The 23,428-nt window shown below is 40.4% G+C and overlaps 4 protein-coding genes across 9 annotated transcripts; 2 read left to right on the top strand and 2 right to left on the bottom strand.

Moving 5' to 3' along the window:
- LOC104430361 (histone H2B) lies at window positions 1-785 on the top strand. The gene has a single exon (XM_010043098.3). The coding sequence runs from the start codon at window positions 123-125 to the stop codon at window positions 570-572; it is 450 nt and encodes a 149-aa protein (XP_010041400.1). The 5' UTR covers window positions 1-122; the 3' UTR covers window positions 573-785.
- A 224-nt stretch (window positions 786-1,009) lies between these two features.
- On the top strand, window positions 1,010-4,273 carry LOC104422508 (organelle RRM domain-containing protein 6, chloroplastic). Its single transcript, XM_010034850.3, has 4 exons — window positions 1,010-2,376; window positions 2,479-2,547; window positions 2,615-2,721; window positions 3,829-4,273. Exons 1-4 carry the CDS (start codon window positions 2,340-2,342, stop codon window positions 3,925-3,927), a joined length of 312 nt encoding a protein of 103 aa, XP_010033152.2. The 5' UTR covers window positions 1,010-2,339; the 3' UTR covers window positions 3,928-4,273.
- A 1,072-nt stretch (window positions 4,274-5,345) lies between these two features.
- On the bottom strand, window positions 5,346-8,404 carry LOC104422507 (glycine-rich RNA-binding protein 2, mitochondrial). Of its 5 annotated transcripts, none has more exons than XM_010034847.3 (5): window positions 7,907-8,404; window positions 7,141-7,209; window positions 6,949-7,050; window positions 6,794-6,873; window positions 5,346-5,748 (listed from the first exon to the last, which is right to left on the bottom strand). In XM_010034847.3, exons 1-4 carry the CDS (start codon window positions 8,007-8,009, stop codon window positions 6,794-6,796), a joined length of 354 nt encoding a protein of 117 aa, XP_010033149.1. In that variant the 5' UTR covers window positions 8,010-8,404; the 3' UTR covers window positions 5,346-5,748. The 5 variants fall into 5 exon arrangements, with proteins under 5 accessions (XP_010033149.1, XP_039158667.1, XP_039158668.1 ...); XM_039302733.1 differs by having other exon boundaries at window positions 5,346-6,002; window positions 6,944-7,050; window positions 7,907-8,217; XM_039302734.1 differs by having other exon boundaries at window positions 5,346-5,837; window positions 6,944-7,050; window positions 7,907-8,217.
- Window positions 8,405-10,362: 1,958 nt separating this feature from the next.
- Window positions 10,363-17,275, bottom strand: LOC104422506 (putative pentatricopeptide repeat-containing protein At5g59900). 2 transcript variants are annotated; one of them, XM_010034842.3, is made up of 5 exons: window positions 14,343-17,275; window positions 13,857-13,932; window positions 13,455-13,662; window positions 12,446-12,657; window positions 10,363-11,195 (listed from the first exon to the last, which is right to left on the bottom strand). In XM_010034842.3, exon 1 carries the CDS (start codon window positions 17,184-17,186, stop codon window positions 14,466-14,468), a length of 2,721 nt encoding a protein of 906 aa, XP_010033144.2. In that variant the 5' UTR covers window positions 17,187-17,275; the 3' UTR covers window positions 10,363-11,195; window positions 12,446-12,657; window positions 13,455-13,662; window positions 13,857-13,932; window positions 14,343-14,465. The 2 variants fall into 2 exon arrangements, with proteins under 2 accessions (XP_010033144.2, XP_010033145.2); XM_010034843.3 differs by lacking the exon at window positions 12,446-12,657.
- Window positions 17,276-23,428: the final 6,153 nt, after the last annotated feature.

Below are 23,428 nucleotides of genomic sequence, written 5' to 3'. Positions count from 1 at the left end.
CCCCATGAAACTTCATTCTCGAACTCCGATCGATTTTCTGTTTCTACCTAGCCTCCTCCGAAAATCTCCATCTCCATCTCAATTTCTGTTGTTCCGATTCGTTTCTCCCTGCTCGATTCCTGATGGCCCCGAAGGCGGAGAAGAAGCCCGCGGAGAAGAAGCCGGCGGAGGAGAAGAAGTCGGCGGTGGCGGAGAAGGCGCCCGCCGAGAAGAAGCCCAAGGCCGGCAAGAAGCTCCCCAAGGAGGGCGGCGCCGCCGGCGGGGCGGACAAGAAGAAGAAGCGGGTGAAGAAGAGCGTGGAGACGTACAAGATCTACATCTTCAAGGTGCTGAAGCAGGTGCACCCTGACATCGGGATCTCCAGCAAGGCCATGGGCATCATGAACTCCTTCATCAACGACATCTTCGAGAAACTCGCCCAGGAGGCCTCGAGGCTAGCCAGGTACAACAAGAAGCCCACCATCACCTCCCGGGAGATCCAGACCGCGGTCAGGCTCGTGCTCCCCGGGGAGCTCGCCAAGCACGCCGTCTCAGAAGGGACCAAGGCGGTGACCAAGTTCACGAGCTCGTGAGCGAGGAGGAAGTTGTGTGTTACCCGTATCGATGGATCTGTGGATCGGGGTTGGTGTTTGGTAGATAGGCTTTAACTTTTTAGCTTGGTAGGGTTTGGATTCTTCTTGAAATGTATTTGCGTGTTTATTAAGCACTATGTGAAGTTCGGTTCCTGTTTTAGATTCTGCCGACGGTGGCAAATGAATGAATGATGATAGATCCATTACAACCCCTCTTATCTTGTTGGATTTCTCTCGACTCTCGGCTTTTGTTGCTGCTTCAAGCTCTCTCAACTCTTCGAAGTGCGAATATGCGAAGTGAAGGTTGCAATTTCTCATCTTTTCGTTCAAGGTTGTCACGAAAATTGGTGTGAATTCGGTCCTTTTTAAGGTGGTGGCCGAGGGATTGGAAGGGTACGTGCCTTCATTGGAGTATTTCGTGAAGCAAACTCTTTCTGGCTGTCTTGAAACCATTAAAGGCCTTGTCCTAATCCTTCGACTGCATCGAGGTATGCAGTTTGCCCAAATTCTCGAAACAGTGCTCTAGTACTTGAGAGCTTGTTCGAAGCAAGTCCTTGAACTCCGGCGAAGAAAGGCAAGTCCTAACTAAGCGGTTCTTATGCTTTTAGGCAAAGGACTGGTGCAATGTTTGGTGGGCATCTTGTCTATTTTTAGCTTTGGGAGTTGTTGCATAAGGTGGATATGAAACAGGTTTAGAATTTTTGGGAGTTGCTTGTTCATGCGACTGATGGGGCTTTACAAGGTCTATGCTTGATGAAAGTTATGTCTTTTAAGATCCGAACCGTGATGTAGTGACTGCTGTTACTGCCAAGTTGAGGGGCAGCAACTGGGGTGAAAGTTGCTCCAGTCGTTTTTGGAGAATTGAAGGAAAAAGGGTTATCTTTTATGATGTGTTTGATGCCCATTCGTTGCACTTTTCAAAGAAGGGACTGACGTTTGATGTGCCCTGAGGGCGCCTTCATGTTGGATGGAGGGAGAGGCAACAGCAAGCAGCTATGGAGGAAGGATATCTTGCCATCGTGGTCGTTCGCTCACGTCCTTGGTGCTTTGAAGGTGATATAGGTTGCTATTGCTCTCATGATGAGGGGGATATATCTCAGTTTTGGACTGATTCATGTGATCTAATTTTGGCATTCGATCCTCAAAAGGGAAAAAGGTAGGAAAAAGACTATCGCCAACTATGGTTGCATTTTCAGCAACTTAAGGGCGACGTTGCTAGAGATCCAAACAGTGTCTTTTGGTTCTTGGATGCGGGGCAGTTGAGAGCTGTTTCAGATAGATGCGACCGGTACGTGTGGACGCGCTAACGAGAAAATTTTTGATTGTGAATTCTATATATAATTGGGACTCAAACGTTATCACATGCGTGAAGAAAGTGGATATAACTTCTCGTCGAACTTCGAACGTAACTATTTGTCCTCGTTATCTCAAAACAAGGAAGCACATCCCCCAATTTAGGAGCTTGGATGTAAGTACAACTGGTAAAATCCTGACGGCCTATTCTTTCCATTTATCAGGCTAGTTAAAGTATAGCCTCAGGACAATCTTCTCGGAATGGCTAGTTAAAGTATAGCCTCAGGACAATCCTACAATCCTCTCGGAATTCTCCAATTTCTGTAGTAAAGCGCTTGTTATCTCGGCCTGTCGTCGAAACTCCCAACTCCCAACTCCCAACGCTCGTGCTCTTCTTGCAACCCCCGTCTCTGTCGCTGTCTCTCTGTATCTGTCTCGCTCGCTCGAGAAGACCATCATAACCATCATCGCAACATGGCAAAGCGACTCTGCTCCGAGCTATTCGTCAGCAGTAAAGCTCCTCATCCTCCCGAGTTAGCCACCGTTTATTTCCGTTCTGTTCTGACTTGTCTCTGATTTTTTTTTTTTTTATTTATATATATATTTTTTATAGGATTGTCATTCTACACCACGGAGGAAGGACTGAGAAGACTGTTTTCACCATTCGGTTCAATTAAGGAAGGTGAGTCCGGCTCGATCCTTATCAGAGAGCACAACTTTGTTTAACTTACATTGGCTGGTGTTTGCAGTCAGGTTGGTTAAAGACCCAAGTACTCAAAGGCCCAAAGGTTTTGGCTTTGTTGCTTACGAGTCGGAGGTCGAAGCGGATAGAGCATTGAAGGCCTTGAACGGAAGGGTACTCTCTTCTTCCTCCCTTTTCTATGACATTGGAAACTGATCGAATTTACAGACACCATGTGCTTGATGGTTTGTCTAAAAGTGATTTATCCCTCAGAAACTGTAGTTGGTGGAATTATAACAAGCTTGTGAAGTTATCGGGGTCTCTGGAAACCTCGGACACGTTGAAACATGTTAGGAAGCCTTTCCTAGGTCCGTTATGGCTGACCTGTCAGAGCTTGTGCCTGGAATGAATTTGATCATGGCAAGGTGGGAATGTCATGAGTTGGAGTCTTGGACTCTGTTAGTAGTGTTCTGCCCGCAAACGGTTGATCGATGGAGGGGTGGTTGCATTGTTATCTCTGTGATCGTATTTTGTTGGAAAGCTAAAATGACCTTATTCCTATATAAATCAGTTTGGATTAATTCAGGTGGTCATGTATTTCAAATGTGTTCTCTAGTAAGATGGGTTGTCATGAATGTTTAGATACTAGGAGCCAGAACTTCTCCTTTTCCAAGGTGTTTATGATCGATAAGGCTGCAGTTCTATGAAATTCTTCTTCCCCAATATGGCGATACTGGGTAAAGAAAGAATTATGATATAGGAACTCTGGTTAAAGTCTTACTAGGTGTTTTAAGTCATACAGTAAATGAATTGTTTCAAGTTTGAAGAATGGGAATAAATTGCCTCATCGATTGAGCAGGCATTGTTCTTCATATTGAATTGTGTCACATTTGCAATGTGAAGTGTCATAATTGCTTATTACACCCTACTCACGTATCCAACATCCAGCAAATGTTCTGATAGTCGTGACTCCTTATAATGAAATTATGCAGAGCGCTCGAATATTATTATGGATGTTGTGATTTAGGTTGGTTCTATTGTATTATGGGTGAAGTTGCTTTTGTCCATCATTTGCAGGATATAATGTACTCCTCTTATCAAGTTCTGCTTGTACTTTGATTTCTTACTCATTGTCTGTAAGAAATTAAAGTAGCTGAAACGTCAACGTCCTTCTGTTGGGGAATCAAGAATTCAATGATACTCTCTCCCCTTTGCTGGGCAGGACTGAGTATGCACTTGTGAGAGCTTCAGCTTAATGATTCGTGCTGATATTGTATGCAGATTGTTGATGGAAGGCTGATCTTTGTGGAATTTGCACAAACTAGAGGGCCTAAAAAGGCTGCTGATTCTCGAGAAGATGCATCAGATAATATCGGTTGAAGAGGAATAGGAAAATGGAATTGCGGATCCTTTTTGCATACTTCTCCAGCAGAGTTTCCTTAAGTGCTAATAAGAGCCAAGTAATCAGGATCTGATGCTGATGGTTACATATGAAAGGATTAGGATCTGATGCTGATGGTTACTTCCACCTTCAACGGGACTTATTCACTGCAGTCAGGTTCTCCGGTTTCCAAGGCAAAACTTGATTGCGATGTGTATTATTTCTTTGAGAATGATTTCGCTTTCCTCCTTTCAACAGAATGAAACTTCTCATTACTCAAGAAACAAGAATATGCCAAAGCAATGTTGACGCACCAACGAAAACAATCAATGAATTTTCCCATGATCCCTGTTAGTTCAGAAGATGACCCTAATTGATATCCTCGTCTAAGAGACCAGGATATTGCCAGTTGAGCTTGCCTTCTTGGTTCTGCTTTAAAGTTCACAATTTGAGCCTTACCGATATCTGCGATATCTGTTCCGCCTTCCGAGTTCTCTGAATCATCTGAATAGCAATTCACCTTGCGCATCGGCAGGGCATGTTCAGTGCTCGACTCAGCAACCTGGGCAGAACTCGCCCCTATTTCTTGGAGGGTTTTTAAGGTGCAATGCGTAGGGTGCACCCAGTACATCCTCCGTCCTTGGATTTAGAGGGCATAGGTCCTACATAACCTAAGAACATGGGTACGTTGAGCGTACTTCCCTCGATGCAACTAGTGTTTTCTCCCATTTGTGCAATGTAGTTTCGTTTGGGCTGTTGGAAATTCTAAAATTTAGAGTATCCATTCCAGGCCATTTGAATTGATAACTAAGGATTACCGACCTAACTAGCCTTCAGCTTCCGGAGATACTCCTATTTGCCCCTCGCAAGGGTTAGTACACTAGCTGCAACGGCAATTCTTAACCCAAAAGCTTATAGCAGCTCATTATGGAGGATCGAGAAGAATATTCATCGACTGTTTCTCATACATCATATGGATATCCTCAATTGGATCCAGCACTCTTGCCCTGCAGCATCTTCACAAAGAGAGTCTCTAAACAAGTGCAATCTGTCTTATCTTCCACTGCAAGATATAGATGTAACACACTAGTGCCGGGTCTAACCCCAGGGGCAGACAAGCACACCCATTCCTCCAATAAGGACATCATTTTGTCTAATTTGCAATCTCTCTTGGTGTTATAGAATGTCATAATTCATCCGAGGAGTACGGACTCAAAATCAATTATACCATTTACTAAACAAACAGTTCTTTGTTTGCAAATCCTTTTTTGGACCACGTCTTTGTTTTGTTAATCAATTCAACGCATGCTTATCTTCTTGTTTGTGGAGATTTATAAGAGAAAATTTTCAATTTTTTCCTCGAAACTCGACTGATAAGTAGGCAGTTCAGTTATCGGTAAAAGTAGTGTGCCTTTCGTGCAAAACACAGAGATCCTCACAACCCTCCAGAATAACCAAGATGACATTGCTCCTGTTCATGGACATTGTTCCAAAACAACAATGTCTTATATGGGAGTACAATTTTTCCTTCAACAAGAAGCAGGAGTTGCACCACCAGATAATCTAGAGTGCGTAATAAGACCTTGCTTGCTACCTGGGACGGTGAACATGCACAGTTGCTGCATTCTTCAAATTTAGAGACTTAGAAAAGATACTTCATTGAGCCTGGGATGAACGCTTCCCGAATGTAGTGCTTGGATTGATACTTGGAGTCCAGATTGCTGTGCTTCTCCCTCATAAGAAGCTCCCGCATTCATGTATCCTCGCATCTATGGAGCAATTCCTTAAAATTGAAATGATGTCTTGAACCAGGAGGGGGACTGCATATGCCAGCATAGTAGCACGAGTGAGAGTTCCAAGTGGTCAAGCTTTATGAACCTTCTAGAGCCAGCCGCCTTGAATGGAGCAGCTGGTGGATGCACGAGGAACTACTCTCACTAGATTTGTTAAAACTGAATCATTTATCCCAAATCCCACCCACAAGAACAAATGACTGCAATGTGCTTACGAAGAAAGAACGAAGTAATCAGACTCAGAATCTGCATCTTTCCTTCTTTACTGCAATGTTTGTTTCCTAATCACCATGAATGAGGAACATATGAAACTGGAAAACATCAATGCCTCTAGTATTTGCTCTAACACTGGATTAAATCAGCCATCAAAAGCACGAAATAACTTAGTAAATCTCCAAAGCCTTTTCCTTAAGACCTGCAATCGACGATGGTCTTAGAAGCCTCACCACCTAATGCATTTTTACTCAGCCACCCTTGAGACCTCCATAGTAAAAGAATGCAATACTGCTCTCGTTTGATATACGTAACAGTTTTAACATAAAGATAGGTATATATATTAATTGTAGTGCGCAGCAAATGAAAACCAATTTCTTGTATTGTAGCATGAATGAGATCAGCTCCCGAAGCAATAGTGCATTTGAAATTGCTTTTACAGAATCAACATGCAATCCCAGCATCCCTATACTTTGAATTGACACAAATATCATTAATCTAGGACGAGAATGTAAAGTAGAAACTCAAAGGATGTAAGCAACCTGCTATAACATGAGGAAGCAGCCATATGCTAATATGAAGTATCCTGCCTAAATTCACTGTTCATATGTTTATTGGGAAAAAGGGAAGCGGGGAGAGAGAGAGTGTGACCATTATTACTTGCTTGATTGAAAGAAAATTTTACACTGGTAAATTGTGCTAACACATGAGAAAATGGAAGAGGCCACCTACAATTCCTGTACAGCCATCCAATTTGCTTTCACAGGTTTGATGAAGCGTGGTTTTATGGAACATTCAGTCCATTACAAACAAAACATCATCAGCCAAATAGCAGTGTATGGAAGTTAAAGAAACTTACCTATGTCAATACAAAGATCATCACAGTCCGCCATTTCTCTTCTGTGCATAGTGTACACGAATGTCCCTTCCGTCCAATGACTGCCATGAGAGAATCTAATCAGTACCAGTTTTGTACATTGAATGACAAAGAAAGTTAGAAATAACTTACCTTACCGTCCATTTCATTCAGAGCTGTGCTGGCCGCAGCTTCAGATTCGAACTGTACAAACCCATATCCTTTGGATTTTCCACTCACGTGATCACATATCACCTTAACTGCCAAAATCATCGATTTAGTTACCTCAACAAAATTTAAGCCACCATGAGAAGAGAACACAAGGTGTTCAAACCTCTCTTCTGACATACCTTCAATTATATCACCAAATTGGCAAAAAGCATCCTTCAGAACAGGTTCATTAGTATCATAAGAAAGTCCTGCAGCTCGAACAACACTTATTTTAAGAGAACAGAGACCGACAAAGCTCAAAGACTGTCCATAGAATATTTTGCCATGCACGCACTTAATTCATCTACCAGTAAAGGATTCTAACAACTTGGCTGAGCCTTCGCGTTCACATGTTCCACAGTCATCCAGACATGACCGGTACTAGGAAGAATAAAGAACTCGCTGATTCTTGAACAAAAGAAGGAAGTTATTCGAAGATATGTGACGTATCTTCAGATTTCCGGGTTCTGCGGCTTTATGGATGTCCAATCCTTGTTTAGCTTATACATGCGAAAACAGTCCAAGTTTCACGTGACAATCATGAACATGGGAAAGATACACAGCTATTCAAGCACAGGTATATTCAGCCCACCTTATACATATTAATTTTGCTTCGACGTTCACGCTCAACAGAGCACATTCCACAGTAAACCCAGTAACCCACAACCGGTTCGAACTCTGAACGTAGCATTCTCCCCATCGCTAGCAGTAAGCTCAAGCATAAACAACGGTCAAACTCGCCATAGCATTAGTTCTCAAATGGAACATCAACTTCCAATCACAATCAAAATGAAGAAAGACAGGGACCTTAAAAAAATCAGGACGGAATCGATTCGGAACGGATGCGGAAGAGAAAATTTAAAGAAAACCCGGACAGCGAATCGAGAAAAGATAAGAGGGTCAAACCTCCGACGAACAATTTGGTGCAAGAACCGCGAGAGAATATCCCTCCAGCGAGCGGAGAGGCGTGTGAGCGACGAGCGATGCGGGCACCCAGACCCTGCATCATCCTACGTACCCTTCAGAGCCTTATCGAAGCTATTCCTTGAGATTTGCAGTATTTCTGAGACAAGTTCTGTTTTTTCCCCCGTTGAAGAACCTACCTCGTTTGTTCTGTTTTTGCTCATTTTCCGCCGTTAAAGCGCGTGAAAATTAAACCAATTGTCTAGAACAATCTCTTCCTAAACTCTTTTTCTAATCTCATTAGTCTTTCATGAAATAATCAGAGGCTTAACAAAAAAAACATCTGGCTATAATCCTTTTGTAGATTTCACTAAACTCTCGTTACACTTCGTCGACCTCAAAACTTTGGACTATTTTAATTCTTGAACGTTTGGTTAAATCTTTACCAACTTGTAATGAGAAAAATTGAATCGTAAAATCTCATTTTGGTATTGTCACAATGTTACTTCTAGAAGAATTGAAGGTGTCAATTTGCCGCTAAGAAATTGATTGCTGGTTTGGTTTGCCCTCCCCTATGCATCCTAAATGACATTCATTTTGCATGTGGAACTTCAAATATCCAGATTGGGTGATATTCAGGACGAGATGATTCGGAGTTGGAACTAGTGGATGGCGCTTACAACACCAGATCTGCTTTTAATTTTATCTGCTGGAGAATTTGCTTGATGGGTTATTTGGTGTGAACTTTGTTTGATGGCATTTGATGCATGATGTGGAACGGTCGTGTGTGAGTCAAGGGTTGACTGGATATGCAGATTGTGGATCTGTTTTGGAGTCAAGGACTGTCGTGCTTGGTCTTGGAAATGGTGTTTTGGAAGCAATGGTTGGTGTTTAGCTTTGTGATTGCTTTAGCAATCTGTGAGAGAACCTATCTTCTTGCTTGCTTGTTGTGATTGTGGATGAATTGGCATCTGTTGTTGAGAGATATCTGTGCTGCAGAGAGTGTGGCTCAAGGGTTTAGGTTCTTTTTAGGCGTTGTACCTTCATAACTCCGTCGGGTGACTTTGATGGGGTTACGGGCAAGGAAGCTGTTTACTGCTTTTCATCGGATATCTGTCATGCTTTGTCTACAAATCTTGTCATGTGATCTGCTCATCGAGATCTTATATTGCTTTCCATGCATAAGGATGTTTGTGCATTCTTTCATGTCACTGGAAAAACTTTCATAATGCTCTTATTTTTGCACTTTTCAACTAAAGATTGAACTATACTCAACCTTTTCCTTGCGTTTCCTGATTCTTTTCTCAGTCTTACAGTGGTATTCAAGCTCTCCTCTAGTATGTTATGTAAGACTAACATTCTGCTGGAAGTAACCCCTGTGCTTTAGATATGCTTTAGTAATGCTAGAGCACGATCAATCTGTCATTAAGGCAATTTCCTTACAAAAAAGAGGTTGCGCATCTGCGAGTTCATTTGAGTTTAACCTTTCCTTTGCAGAAGCTGTCATGCCTTTCTACTGCTGGTTTAGATGTATGTGCAGTCTAGATAATTGGGACTGGCCAAGGAAGGGCACAGCATTTTTTGAAATTCCATGCCTGATTCTTTGGTTTCTTGGCCAAGATGCCTTCTATTTCATGGTCAAAATTTAGCTAAGATGGTGACTTGATTATCAGCAGTCAGGAGACTGAATGGAACCAAAGAGCCTGGTTTTGGTGTTGCCTTCGCATAATTGTTGGTGAAGCCATTCTATATCAAGGTGTAGAGAAATTAACGAGGGACTAATCAAACTTTCAAAGGCTGCATGATTGTAAATCTGATACTGAAGTTCGAAGAAGCGAAGGAGACCACTTTCTAACTCCAAGATGGGTTTCATGGGAACCTCCTCCTCCTCTTAATATTGAAAGAATCGATGTGGAAGGAGGCCTCTAGGAAATCCAGGAAATGCGGGAGCAGGGGGTTTAATTCAAGATCATCCAGGAAAACTTTCAAAGGCTACATGATTGTAACACCATGACCCCGTTGTTTTCTTGATATCCCTCCTTGATGTTCCTGGTGCAAAACATGACAAGCCTGTTATCTGGATTCTGAACAGCAGTGTTTTGCAAAACCTTTTCATGTTTCTTGTTGCATTTCTTGTGTCATAAAAGTCCTCTCGTTCTTAACACAGTGATCGAGAGTGTCATCCATCCTCAATCTCAATCTTTGAGATCAAAGTGGCCCCATCCATATAACTTTCTGAAATTGCAATGAAGTTGTTCTCTGGTTCTTAACACAGTAATTGAGTGTCGATAATGAAACAAATGAATTTCATCCTCAATCTCAATCTTTGTGATCAAAGCGGCTCCATCCATATAACTTTGTGAAATTGCAACGAAGTTGTTCTCTTGAAGCATGCCCTGTACCCTCTAATTGTATGTATTTATTTTTCTTCCCCACAATACAGGGAATACCAACGATTCTATACTAAATAAGAGCTTTACATTGGCAACTCTTCACTTTAAATCATTCTTACACCAGGTTTTCCCTGGACTGTCATTGAATGTGTGAACATGGAGAACATAACCACAGTAAGAACGTGGTTTGCACCAATCCTTCACAACAACTACAGTATTTTTAACTTCCACAAGGTCACAGACAAACACTAAAACCTCACGATAGCATCCTCATGACCGCAACATCTCACAATCACTTTTAAGGAATCTAGGGGCATCATAGGCCAGCTGCACCTCATCACGACTATAACAATCACTAGTCACTTCAGTCATCGCATCCTAATCTAAATCTGTATGAAACAGATTCCTACACACTCCAATTTGATGCCATGCCTTCTAGAGAACAATCATCAAGTGCAGTGGGTGTTTTACGCCCTCCGACTTTCGCAGATTCCAATAACAATATCAGCTTCCCTCCACAATCTGCTTGGAGTATTGACACTATTGCTCCCAGATAAGCATGAAGTAAAAGATGCTGCATGACAATCTTGCTAGAACCCTCTTCATAGAATAACCGAGATAAACTTTGTAGGTTGTATTAAATCATAGAGCAATTTCAGCTTCCTGAGGAAACAATCACTGATATAATGATGAGATCACCTCTTGTATGGCAAACATTATGTTGTATGCACCTATTCCACAGAAGAAGTATTAGTCCAGATACATTGCCCTTATTGCCATTTTTGCCATTTCGCTCTTCTCATATACTGGTATGGAGTTTGGCAATTGTAGTTGAGCTGTGTAGTAAACTTCTCTCACAGTAGCATTGAGATCAATCCTTTGTCTTGCATCACATAAGCCTGAATTCATAAAAATAGAGAACCCTGATAAGTGATGAGAAGATAGTTGCTTATCATTTACCAATGAATGATCACCACAAAATATAGGACAGTTGAATTAGGTTCAATTTTTTTTTTTTTTTTTTTTTTTTTATGTGAAGTCACAAATTATTTCATAAAAACCAGAGAAATGAAGGATTTGAGGGAATTGGTTCATTAGTATGATAAGTTTCGAGCTCAATGTAAAAACTTTGTTTCAATAGTATTAAGTGGTGCTTTAGAGTTAATAGAGACAAAATTTTAAAAAGCAAGCCATATCAAGTAACCATCTCCAAATAGGACAATGCATTATTCACAGAACATCCTCAAAACAGATAGAAACCTATCAAAGGAAAATTAAATTCCTCGTGCACAAGAGTTAGTCCTTTAGCAGTTTGCTTCAAACTTGGATGAATGTGAATCTCCACCCAACCTTCTAGAGATGGAGCATGTCTCACCATATTTAACAAGAAATCAGCCAATACTTGTTGAATTCATAACTAATCACCACAGACAGCCGGAGTTTTGATTTCATCTATAATATCACGAATCAATTGCAAACCCCGTTGTCTTAGCAATATCATCCCTACCTCCGGTCATCCAGATTTTCCTTCTCTTATTAGGTCCCTTCAAAATTTTCTTATTTTCTTTTTTCGCTTGACTAGCAAAGCAGCTGGGTTATAGTTATAAAAAGAAACAACTCAATTACCAATCCACGGGGATGACTGCTCCAAAGCCTGTCCTCAAAAGTTTTCCTGCCTGCCTAAAATACTTTGAATACTCTAGCATTTCACTCAAGATTGCACAAGCCAACTTGCAGTGTGGATACGAAAAAGAGAATATAGATACGCAATTTCCTCCCACATACATCTACTTCGCCCGAGAACCTCAAATCCAACAGCACAGCAAGAACCGCACTGTCCTGTCATCCTAAAATTTCCAGGCCAAAAATCGCCACAAAACTACAATACGCGCGTGCGCACAAGTGAACTAGCAACAATTTCCACCAAAGTTGCAATGGCGAAAGCACAACAACGGCAACTATGAGATGATAACCCAGCAAACACCTAAGTGCCAGTACCGAACACACACATACACACAGAGACACGGACTTTATGCACAGAGACACAAAACACCGGCCTTTTAGCGATCCAATCAGCTACAAGTACAGCGAAAACAAACAGCCAGACGGAATTTCTCATAACAGAGATTGTATCCAAAAAATAGCAGACCTTGGAACCGTCTCGGCTCTGACCCAAGGCAAACGAGTACCAGCGACCCCTGAGCAAGAACTGGGGAGCGAGACCGCAACAAAGGAGAGAGAGGAGGGACAGTACAGCCCCAAGGGAGCGTTCTGTGCAGTGCAGATTCCCATGGCCATCACCTCTGCAACTCTGCCAAACTTACCAGCGCAGGGAGCCGTCTTGACAAAATTTACAAGAGGCTGCCAATAGAAAGAAGAGACGATGGTGAACAATAGATCAATGCTCGCAAGGGGCAGGTGAGAAGCGACGAGAATCGAGCAGGGGGAGGAGCTACGAGAATCGAGTTGCAAGGATGATCGGGCAGCGATTTGGTTGAGGAGCGGCGAGGGAGAAGAAAGAAGAAAACATAAACTTAATTAATTTAGAATTTTCCCTTTTTTCCAATTATAAATTTCTGACAAAATTGCCCCTATTTTAATCGCCGGAAAATGTTTGCCGGTGAGCTAAGGTTCTCGATAGAGATTAAGTTGATTATTTCGGGTTCTTATTTGACACAAAATTTACTTTGGGTCCTTATTCGAGACAATGAGTTTACTTCGGGTCCTTATTTGACAGAAAGTTCACTTCAAGTCCTTATTTAGAATTTTCCCAAAAAAAAAAAAGGTCATTCATCACAGACCTAAGACATTTTATATAATGTTTTATATTAAAAAATTCCAGAGACCTGGAAATTTCATATACAGAAAAGACCATACTTGCATTCATCTTTGTAAGATAAACCACTCCACGAGGAACTATCCAGCAGTTGGTACAGACAAACAAAATATCTCTCAACTGAAAACAGACATATCATTCAATAGCATTGAAAAGGAAGAAGAGAAAAATTCCCTGCTATTCAAGGCCTTATAAATCACGTGAGCTGACCTTCGACTTGTAAACAACAAATCCCCAGAAAGGACCAAGCTACGAATGGTAACCAGTCAAACTTACTTAAAAAATAGCTGAATTATTCTAATTCAAAAGGATCTGTACATACCTTTAGTTCCCGACCCATGTCTTGGTTCCATGGTTGGAAATCCACATATCATTCCACTATGATCAAGGCAAATGACATTTCAACCAATCTCACATCATTACGATAAAATGAATTCGAAATTGGAAAAGCTTGCTTTTCTTTATGCCTCAATCCCTCAGTTTTATAGCTGTATTATGCCAACTCCTTTTCTGTGCTTAGCCGCATTTGTCTGATAAATAAATAAACAGCAGTGAGTAATATAAAGTCTAAAATGATGATGAGAGATAGGCATATGCTTTAAAACTCTATAAACACTACTTATGAGGAAATAAATCCAGAAGAAATGCAACATCCATGCAATCTGCAAGTCTTGACAGTCACTGATCCAAACCGGGAAAGGAAATAGGAAATGCAAAAACTCACCTGCACATTTGGACAGAAAGACGTAAAGATTTCGCCATAGCAGTTAACGTCATTGTGTTGTGCTGTTTGCTCAGTCCTGAGATTACAGGTAAGTGACTACATGTACAATCACAAGTAAAAATAAGAAAGACATGCAATTGATCGAGCAATCACAAATGTGATGGCCCAGAGAACCACAAACTGCTGTTATATGCATAATGAATGTTTGATGTTCACAATTGAATGTACAAGCCATATGAATAAATAAATTCAGGCAGGTAAAGTCGGCACACATTTCATGTGGGAACGTCTACCATCAGATAAAATAATCCTAATAACCATAGCCATAGGATAACCATCATACTCGAATTCTAAAATTCATCTCTTTCTTGCATGTTAGTATACAGGATTAGTCAATCCTAAAAAGAAGGAAGGGAAAAGTAGAAAACTAGTTACTTGACCACAAACTCAATTGTTATGCCAAAACCAAGAAAGAGCAGTGCTTACCTGGACCCCTATGATTCTGATCCAAGTACAGTAGAGTGCCGCACATGATAACTCCACAGCCAAAGCTCACAAAGTATTCCATCTTGGGTTCATTCCACATTGAATAGTTTGATCTACTTCATCTTATGGTAAAATGTTAAAAGAAGCTCCATGGCTGAGATTACTATATGTAACCTGATTTGGTGTCACACCCCTCCTTATCATATCATCCCGCAATTCAAAAGCTTTCTTAAGGTTTCCAGTCACACAACAACCGTAAATTAAGAAATTATATGCTATTGTATCTGGCTTCAGACCCATATTGAGCATATTTTCCCATAATTTGATTGCTTCCTGTAGATGACCCATTCTACAATAGTTGTAAATCAAGGTTGAATAAGATATGCAATCTGGAAAGATGCCATTTGCAGTCATCTCAACTAGAAGTTCAGAAGCCTCTTGAATTTTAGCCAATCTGCAGAAACCACGGATCAACATATTGTAAGTGGTGGAGTTCGCCAAAAACCCTTTAAGCATTGCCTTATGCAGCTTGACAGCATTTTCCATATCACCTGTTAAGGTCAAGTGGTCAAGAAAGCAACCATATGTTACATGGTTTGGGAGGCAATTGGTAACTAGCATTTCCTTTAGAAGAAGCTCAGCTTTATCCATGAATCCCGCCTTACATAAGCAATCTATTAGGACAGTGTATGTCACCACATTCAGGCTACAGCCTTCAGTAATCATCACATCCCAAAAACCGAATGCCTCTTTCAACTTCCCTGCTTTGCCATAAGCATCAATCATGTTGGTATATATTACGCTATCAGGCCTTAAACCAAGATCCTGCATCTCTTTTAGGACACAAAGTAACCTTTTTATGTCATGCTTTTTGAGAATTCCATATATAAGTACAGCATAACACAGAAGATCCACATTTATACCTCTTTCAACCATCTCAGAAACAGTTGTCATTGCCTCCTCTAATCTTCCTTCTTTGCAAAATCCATGTAAAAGTGTACCATAGCACATCTCATTTAACTTAATATGCTGCTGGCATAGGCTATCCAAAAAATCTTTGGCCTCAGTTACTTTACCAATTAAACAAAGGCCACCGATTAAGGACCTATATGTGTATGTGTCAGGCACAAGGCCCCTCCTTTGCATTTCATTAAACAATTCAAAGGCTCTAACTACGTTGCCTACCTTGCAATACCCATCAATCATAACATTGTATGTTACCTCATTTGGGATAACATTCTTTTCCACCATTTCATCAAATAATTTACAGGCTTCATCAACCATATTTACACGACAGAGACCAGAAATGAGCGCAGTAAAGGTGTATATATTAGGTGCTATACCCTTCCCGGTCATTTCATGGTAGAGCCTGAATGCCTCGTGCATTTCTCCTTCTTTGCAGTAACCATCAACTAATAACGAGTAAGTTATTACAGTTGGTGTTAATCTATTCTCAGTCATCTCGCGAAAGATAGACTTGGCAGTGGACAAATTTCCTAGCCTGCAGTGTCCACCTATTAAAGAATTGTAGGTATAAACAGTAGCTCTTATTCCTGCCTTGCCCATATCATCAAGAAAATGGAGAGCACTTTCCAACTCTCCTTTCTTGCAGAAGAAATCGATAAAAATGGTGTATGTAACATCATTCGGAGATGGACTGTCCTTCCTCATCTTATCAAGAAGCGACTTAGCTTGATCCAACTTGCCAATTTTGCACAGAGAACTTATTAAACCATTACAAACAAACAAGTTAGGCAACACTCCAAGCTTCCCCACTCTATCAACCCAATAATAAGCATCCATGATCTTATCCTTCCTCCTCAGCCCCTCGATAAGGCCAGAAAGAGCCGCTTCAGTCGGACAAAGTCCTGACTCAAGCATTTCATTCATATACTCCAATGCAACCTCATACTCTTGTGCTTTGCAAAGCCCGAGCACTAATGTACAGTATGTCCCAATGTCCACTTGCAGTCCACCTCTTCCAAGAGAATTCTTGATCGCGACTGCATCCCCAATCCTCTGATTCTTGCAAAGCCCATTAATCAACACATTGTAAGGTACTACATTCAACTGACACCCGGAGTGCTCCATCAAACTGATTACTTCTCTGGCTCTCACAAAATCCTTTGTCTCGCACAGGCTCCTGATTATCATCGTATACATGTAAACATCCGGCGAGATCCCTAAGCTCAGAATAAAATCGAACAATTCCACGACCAACGGAAACTGCCTAACTTTCACAAGCCCGCTCAAAAGGGCGCTCAAAGTCCTCGTCTCCGGCAGCAACTTGTGCTCCGCCGCGAGCTCGAAAACCGCACAGGCATCAAAGACCCTTCCTTTCTGCACATAGCCCTGAATCAACAGATCAAAACCCAGGCTCGACGCGAACCCGCATTCCTCGTAGCACCTCAAGAGCTCCCCGAAGACGTCCCTCGGGCTCAGCTCGCGGAGCAGCAGCGTCTGCAGCAGCGACGACGCGGGCCAGAAGAGACCGCCCTGGGCGAGGGCGTGGACCAAGATGCAGAACGACGCGGTGGAATGGACGAAGCCCCGGTGGAGGCCCAGGAAATTGAAGAACCGGAGGGCTAACCTGCAGTCGTCCAAGGTCCCGATCAGCACCTTCTCGACGCGACGGGGCGTCAGCGAGCTTGCTATAAACGGGTTGTCGAACGCATCCCTCCAGCTCTTCTTCCCCCGGACGATGCTCGAGAGGGCCGCCACGAACCGCGAGTCCTCCTCCTCGTCGCCGCCGGGGCCGGCGAAGGCTCCGTCGCAGAAGGGCCGCGACAGAGCCCGGAAGCGGCGGCCGATGAAGAAGAGTTTTTGCGGGCGAGGGAGCTTCATCTCGGCGCGCCGATGGAACGAAGAGCGCGAGCCATTAAGGGGGGCGGCGGCGACGGAGCTGCACGGCGGAGCTCTCAGGATTCGCTCGTGTGTTGTGCAGGTGCGGCGGAAGAAGAAGATCGAAGCCGAAGCGAAAACGGATTCGTGGGCTTTGAAACTGAGCCCAATATCTTGGTTTGTACGAGGTTCGCAGTGGCCCACTCGGGAGGAGAAAAGGCCCCCAAAAGCTATAATGATATCTCTAGATTTTATTTATGGGATAACGACCTATATGATTTATTATTTTTGGCCCAACATGCAACATGATCCTTATAATTTTAATTCATTCAACGCAGCTCCTAAAATTTAACCTAATATGCAATGCGATTTTGAAATTTTTAATTTTTTCAATATAGTTTTCAATTTTTTGGATGTATTTAATTTAATCTCTAAATTATATGAAACTTCAAGTTTATTGATAACAATGAATATTTTTATATACTTTAATGACTATATCGAATAGTACCAAAATATTTTTGTGGACTATTATTTCAAGTGACACAACTGAATATTTTAAATCATTTATTTTTTTTTTTTTAAAAAGAGTCATAGTGTTTTCTTTCTTTCTTTTTTAATTTGTATTATATTGTGTGACTTATCATTTTTTATTTTTTCTTTTAGTACCTCCCTCCTCTTCTCTTCTTTTCTCTTTTCCTGATCTAATTTTACTAAAAATCTTTTTTATATCACTCCCTTACTTTTTTTTGTTCCTATCATAACTTTCCAAATCATCTTTTATCTTTTTAATTTAGTTTGAAAGCGCCAATTAAATTTCTTCCTTTTTTTTTGCACTTTAAGGGATAATGTGATATTTCGGTGAAACTATAACGATTCATTAGATCTAGTTACTTTTATTTTATTCAATGTGCTATAATATATTTCTCTTTAATGTATTGTTTATGTTGTAGTCTTATGTTATTTCGTTATTATTTCATTATTATTTCCTATTTAATTTTTTTCTATTAATTTCCTTTCTCCCGAATTACGAACAATCCTTTTTTGAAGCAATTTAGTTTGCTTTTTGTCTGTAAAATTATTGAATTATAATGGGATAATGTCACTAGTTTTCTTAATTCCGTATAAACGCTAGAGAAGACTTGAGTGTGCCTCAATTAGATCAATGCACCAAAACCCCTGAATGATGAGTAGGTTTCGTTATTGAATGAGTCAATCTCCTTTTTAATTTGTTTTTCGTGTGTTGGTAGTCTATTGAGCAATACTCCTATTCTATTGGGGTTGTTGTTGCACATATTGAGTTTGTAGGTCGTGGGTAGTTACGTGTTGGTGTTAAGCTTATATAAAGGCTATGGTGTCAGTTTAATAAATACTTAAGCAAACAGCTCTTCTTCATTTCTGTCTGTCTCTTGTTCTTATATTTCAACAGTGGTATCTAAGCAAGGTTATGAGGAAAAGTGTGTGTTTGAGTGTTGTAAAAAGTGAGAATTAAAAGAGAGTTTTTGCAACAAGCACTCTCATTTGTAGCAGTCAAAAGAGAGTATTGTAGTAGGCTATTTTTCATTTGTAGCAGTAACAGGTTACTTCAGTAGTATTTCTATTTTTGAAGCAGTAGTAATGGCTTTAGAAACATTCGCACAACCAACTATTCCACACTTTGATGGTCACTATGATAAATGGAACATGCTAATGCATAATTTTCTCGAGTCCAAGGAGTATTGGGATGTTGTTAGTTGTCAAACCTAAAGAAGGAGCTGTGTTAACAGCAGCACAAAGAACAGCTTTGGATGCATCAAAATTGAATGATTTAAAGGCCAACACAACCTTTTCCAAGCAATTGACAGATCCATTTTGGATATAATTCTTTGCAAGGATACCATCAAGCAAATATGGGATTCCATGAATAGGAAGTATCAAGGCTCAACAAGAGCAAAAAGGCAGCGGCTTCAAACGCTTCATTCAGAGTTTGAAATGCTACAAATGAAGTCAGGAGAGACAATCATAGATTTCTTCTCCCGAACAATGGCCATTGTCAATGAGATGCAGATTCATAGCGACGAGATGGAGGACGTCGCCATCGTTGAAAATAATCTTCAATCTTTGACACCAAAGTTCAGCTTTGTCGTATGTTCCATAGAAGAAGCCAAATATATTGAAGAACTCTCCATTGATGAGTTGCAAGGATTATTGTTAGTTCATGAACAAAAACTCCTACAGCAAGAACAGAAGAGCAAGCTTTGAAAGCCTCAACTAGTATCATTCTTTATTGGCAGCAAGGGCGAATAGAGGAAGAGGCAAAGGAAGAGGGAGCATCGATCATAGCAACTTCAGCTTTGATCAAAAGCTTGAAAGCCATTCCTATCGTGATCCTCAAAGAGGAAGAGGTCATGGAGGACGGCATTCAATTGGTTTTAGACCAAGATCAACAAACAAATCCAAAGTAGAGTGTTTCGGATGCCACAAGTATGGGCATTAAAAATTCAAACGCCGAACTAATTTGAATAGACAAAGTGTGAAAAGAATTAACTTTGTAGAAAAAAAAGAAGAAGTGTGTTTGTTGACGGTGTGCCATGAGAAAGAAGAAATTCAACAAAACATATGGTATCTCAACACTAGCTGTAACAACCACATGTGTGAGACAAGAAAATGTTTTTCGATCTAGAGAAATTGTACCACAGTATTGTGAAGTTTGGAGACAATTCTATTGTGTTGGCGATGGGGAAAGGAATGGTGGCAATTCATCCAAAAGGGACTTCGGTACATACCATCTCAAATGTAATGTATGTCCCTAGATTGAAGACTAATCTGCTAAGTGCTAGTCAACTCAAGAGAAATGATATAAAATCTCTATCAGAATTGGAATTTGCAGAATCTAAGATAAGAAATTAGGTTTAATTGCCCAAGTTAAAATGGCGGGCAATCAAATGCTTCTATTGTATCTCCACAACACTATAAATTTATATTTCACTACAATATTGAAGTAAGAAGGTTGGCTATGGCATTTTTGCTATGGGTATCTCAATTTCGAAGGGTTGCAAAAGCTACATAAAAGAAGAAGATGAAGAAGAAGAAGGTGGAAGGTCTTCCTCAGATCTTTGCTCCTTTGGAAATATGTGAAGATTGTGTTGTTGGCAAACAACCCTATGCTCAATTTCTACAAGGAAAACCATGGAAGCAAAGAACTTGCTAGCATGAATCCATTTGAAAATCTATGGAACCTTTGATGATATAGTACAAAAAGAAAATTGGAGGATAACAATGGATGAAGAAATTGCAGCTATTGAGAGGAATAACACTTGAGAGTTGATAGACCTTCCAAAAGGACAAAAAAAAAAAAAAATAGGGGTCAAGTGAGTGTACAAGACAAAATTGAACAAGAATGGTGAAGTTGACAAATACAAGGCACACTTGATGGCGAAAGGCTATAAACAAGAATTTGGAGTGGACTACAAAGAAGTATTTACACCTATAGCAAGACTGGACACAATCATATTGGTGATTTCATTAGCAGCATAGAATTCATGGCTATCTTCCAACTTGATGTGAAGTTAGCATTCTTGCATGGTGACCATCAAGAAAAGGTATTTGTTGATCAACCTTTGGGTTACGTGAAGCTTGGTAGTGAACATAAAGGTTATAAATTGAAAAAAGGCACTATATGGGTTAAATAAGCTCTTCGAGCTTGGTATAGTTGTATTGATGCCTATTTTTTGAAGGTTGGATTTAGAAAATGTCCATATGAGCATACACTCTTTATTAAAATTGGCGATGGTGGAAAGTAGCTTATTGTATGCTTATATGTGGATGATCTTATTTTTACTAGAAATGATAATGCCGTGTTTGACAAATTCAAGAAGTCTATGGTGGATGAATTTTAGATGACTGATCTTGGATTGAGGCATTATTTTCTAGGCATATAAGTGATTCAATCGGTAACTGGAATTTTTATGTCCGCAGGAAGTATGTTCAAGAGATTTGGGACAGGTTTCAAATGAATGATTGCAACCCCGTGACTATTCCAATTGAATTTGGATTGAAGCTCTTGAAGGACCCTAACGGAAGCAATGTGGATAGCACTCTCTACAAGGAAATTGTTGGAAGCCTAAGATATTTGACGGGGACAAGGCCAAATCTCATGCATGCTATGAGCCATATAAGTTGGTGTATGGAGCACCCGATAGAATTACATTTGCAAGCTATGAAAAGGGAATTTCGCTATTTGCGAGGAACTAAGATTTTGGGTTGTTTTATAAAAAAATGGGAAAAGTCATATTTGTTTAGATTTATAGATAGCGATTATGCTGGAGATGTTGATGATAGAATAAATACTTCAAGGTATGTCTTCATGCTTGGTTCAAGGGCGGTTTCATGGTCTTCAAATAAGCAATCAATTGTCACTTTATCAACGACTAAAGTAAAATCTTTAGCTACAACTTCATGCGCTTGTCAAGGCATATGGTTATAGAAGATTCTTGGAGAGCTTCAATTCAAACAACAAGAAGCAATTACAATCTATTGTGACAACAATTCAGCTATCAAACTCTCCAAAAATCCGATTCTACATGGGATGAGCAAGCATTTAGATATAAAGTATCACTTCTTCTTAAGGGATCTTACGGAGGATGAAGTAATTAAACTATGTTTCTATAGAAGTGAAGATTAAGTGACTGATATATTCACCAAACCGTTAAAGTTGCCCATGTTTCAGAAACTGAGAAAGCTTCTTGGTGTCTGCTCGTTGGATATTCCAAATTAAGAGAATGTCATTTAAATTGATTGTTTGCAACATTAGTGTAAGGGAGGGAATGTTGAATGAGTCAATTTCCTTTTTAATTTGTTTTTCGCGTGTTAGTAGTATGTTGAGCAATACTCTTATTCTATTGGATTGTTGGGATTGTTGTTTCATTTGTGTTAATTTAGTGGGTTGTTAGTAGTAACCTGTTAGTGTAAAACCTATATAAATGTTATGATGTCGGTTTAATAAATACTTAAGCAGACAGCTCTTCTTCCTTTGTATGTATCTCTCATTCTTATATTTCAACATTTGTAATTTGATCAATTTAAAAAGCTTAGCTTGAAATCTCAATAATGCACGTACTACATTTAAATTTATAAGAAGTCTATAATTACGAGGGGGCGATATCAATTGTTCTTTTTATTATGTACCAAATCCCAATAATCATACACTAATATTTAGGCAAATGCCATTTCCATTCCATTTGTTGTAAAAATTACTATTTGTAAATAGTTGACCAAAATTACATTCGAATTAAAAACTCCTCTTAATTACTCGTTCCTCTCCTCATGACAAGATCTCACTCTCTCCCTCGTGTTCTTTGTGTTGGGTCTTTATATTGATAAGTCGATGATTTTACTGCAACTTGAAGTATTTTTTTTTTCTCAACGAGAACAGTACCAATTCACCAGAGAGAATGTTATCAATTTTGTTATCTCCTAAAACAATCATGGGACTCTCTTGATGCCTCAAGGCTTCGAAGGGACACACCCCCACCCCTACCCTATTTGAACGCATAAACGGCATGCCACCACCAATCCTAGCAAACACTAATTGCTAATTTTAGGCGTCACTCCTCAATCATTCTCCTCTACACTCATAGCACGACCATCTTTCTTCTCTCTCTAATCCTACTCTCTCTCTCTCCATCGTCACATTGACGCATCGGCCCATGCCCATGCTCCTCCCTACATCTAGCTCCAAGCCCGTGCCACCGGAACCTCAACTCAAGAGACCAATCGAAGCCCCAAATTGAAGTAGGGGCTTTTTGCAGGCTCGAATCAATGTCGATTCGAGGTTATGGCCATCACCCACCACACAAATAGAGAGGAAAAGGTGCACGCGTAAGGACAGGGTATAGAAATGATGAGTGGTGGTGATGGAACCTAGCCGTGGTCTCCGCGCGGTGGATAGCGATATCGTCATTGGAAGCAATACCAACAAGAAGTAACATTTTTTCTGGTGCACCTTTTTGCTCAGCTTGATCAAGCCAAGAAATAAAATACTTCAAGTCACAACTAAAAAAATCGACTTAATAAAGGAGGGAGAGTGAAATCCGGCCACGATCAAATGGAGAATAGCTGAACTTTCAACTCAAAGGGTATTTTGACTAATTATTAGAAACAAATGAGGTGGAAATGATCAGCGGCCTAAATTTATAGCTGTTTTGCTTAATCCATTGATTTAAAATTGTTGCTGAAATGTCTTCAGAATTTTTCTTCGTTGGCACTTG

Source organism: Eucalyptus grandis, chromosome 10 (assembly GCF_016545825.1).
Source record: "Eucalyptus grandis isolate ANBG69807.140 chromosome 10, ASM1654582v1, whole genome shotgun sequence".
NCBI lineage: Eukaryota > Viridiplantae > Streptophyta > Magnoliopsida > Myrtales > Myrtaceae > Eucalyptus > Eucalyptus grandis.
The sequence above is the reverse complement of the archived record's forward strand: the minus strand, read 5'-3'. Positions and strand labels throughout refer to the sequence as shown.

Coding starts and splice junctions, on each gene's coding strand:
- LOC104422507 (XM_010034847.3), bottom strand. CDS start 8,009: ATGATGCAGGGTCTGGGTGCCCGCATCGCTCGTCGCTCACACGCCTCT. Junction 7,051..7,140: donor ATTTGGTGATATAATTGAAG/GTATGTCAGAAG, acceptor TGATTTTGGCAG/TTAAGGTGATATGTGATCAC. Junction 6,874..6,948: donor AGCTCTGAATGAAATGGACG/GTAAGGTAAGTT, acceptor CTCTCATGGCAG/TCATTGGACGGAAGGGACAT.
- LOC104422508 (XM_010034850.3), top strand. CDS start 2,340: ATGGCAAAGCGACTCTGCTCCGAGCTATTCGTCAGCA. Junction 2,377..2,478: donor CTCCGAGCTATTCGTCAGCA/GTAAAGCTCCTC, acceptor TATTTTTTATAG/GATTGTCATTCTACACCACG. Junction 2,722..3,828: donor TGAAGGCCTTGAACGGAAGG/GTACTCTCTTCT, acceptor TATTGTATGCAG/ATTGTTGATGGAAGGCTGAT.
- LOC104422506 (XM_010034842.3), bottom strand. CDS start 17,186: ATGAAGCTCCCTCGCCCGCAAAAACTCTTCTTCATCGGCCGCCGCTTC.
- LOC104430361 (XM_010043098.3), top strand. CDS start 123: ATGGCCCCGAAGGCGGAGAAGAAGCCCGCGGAGAAGAAGCCGGCGGAG.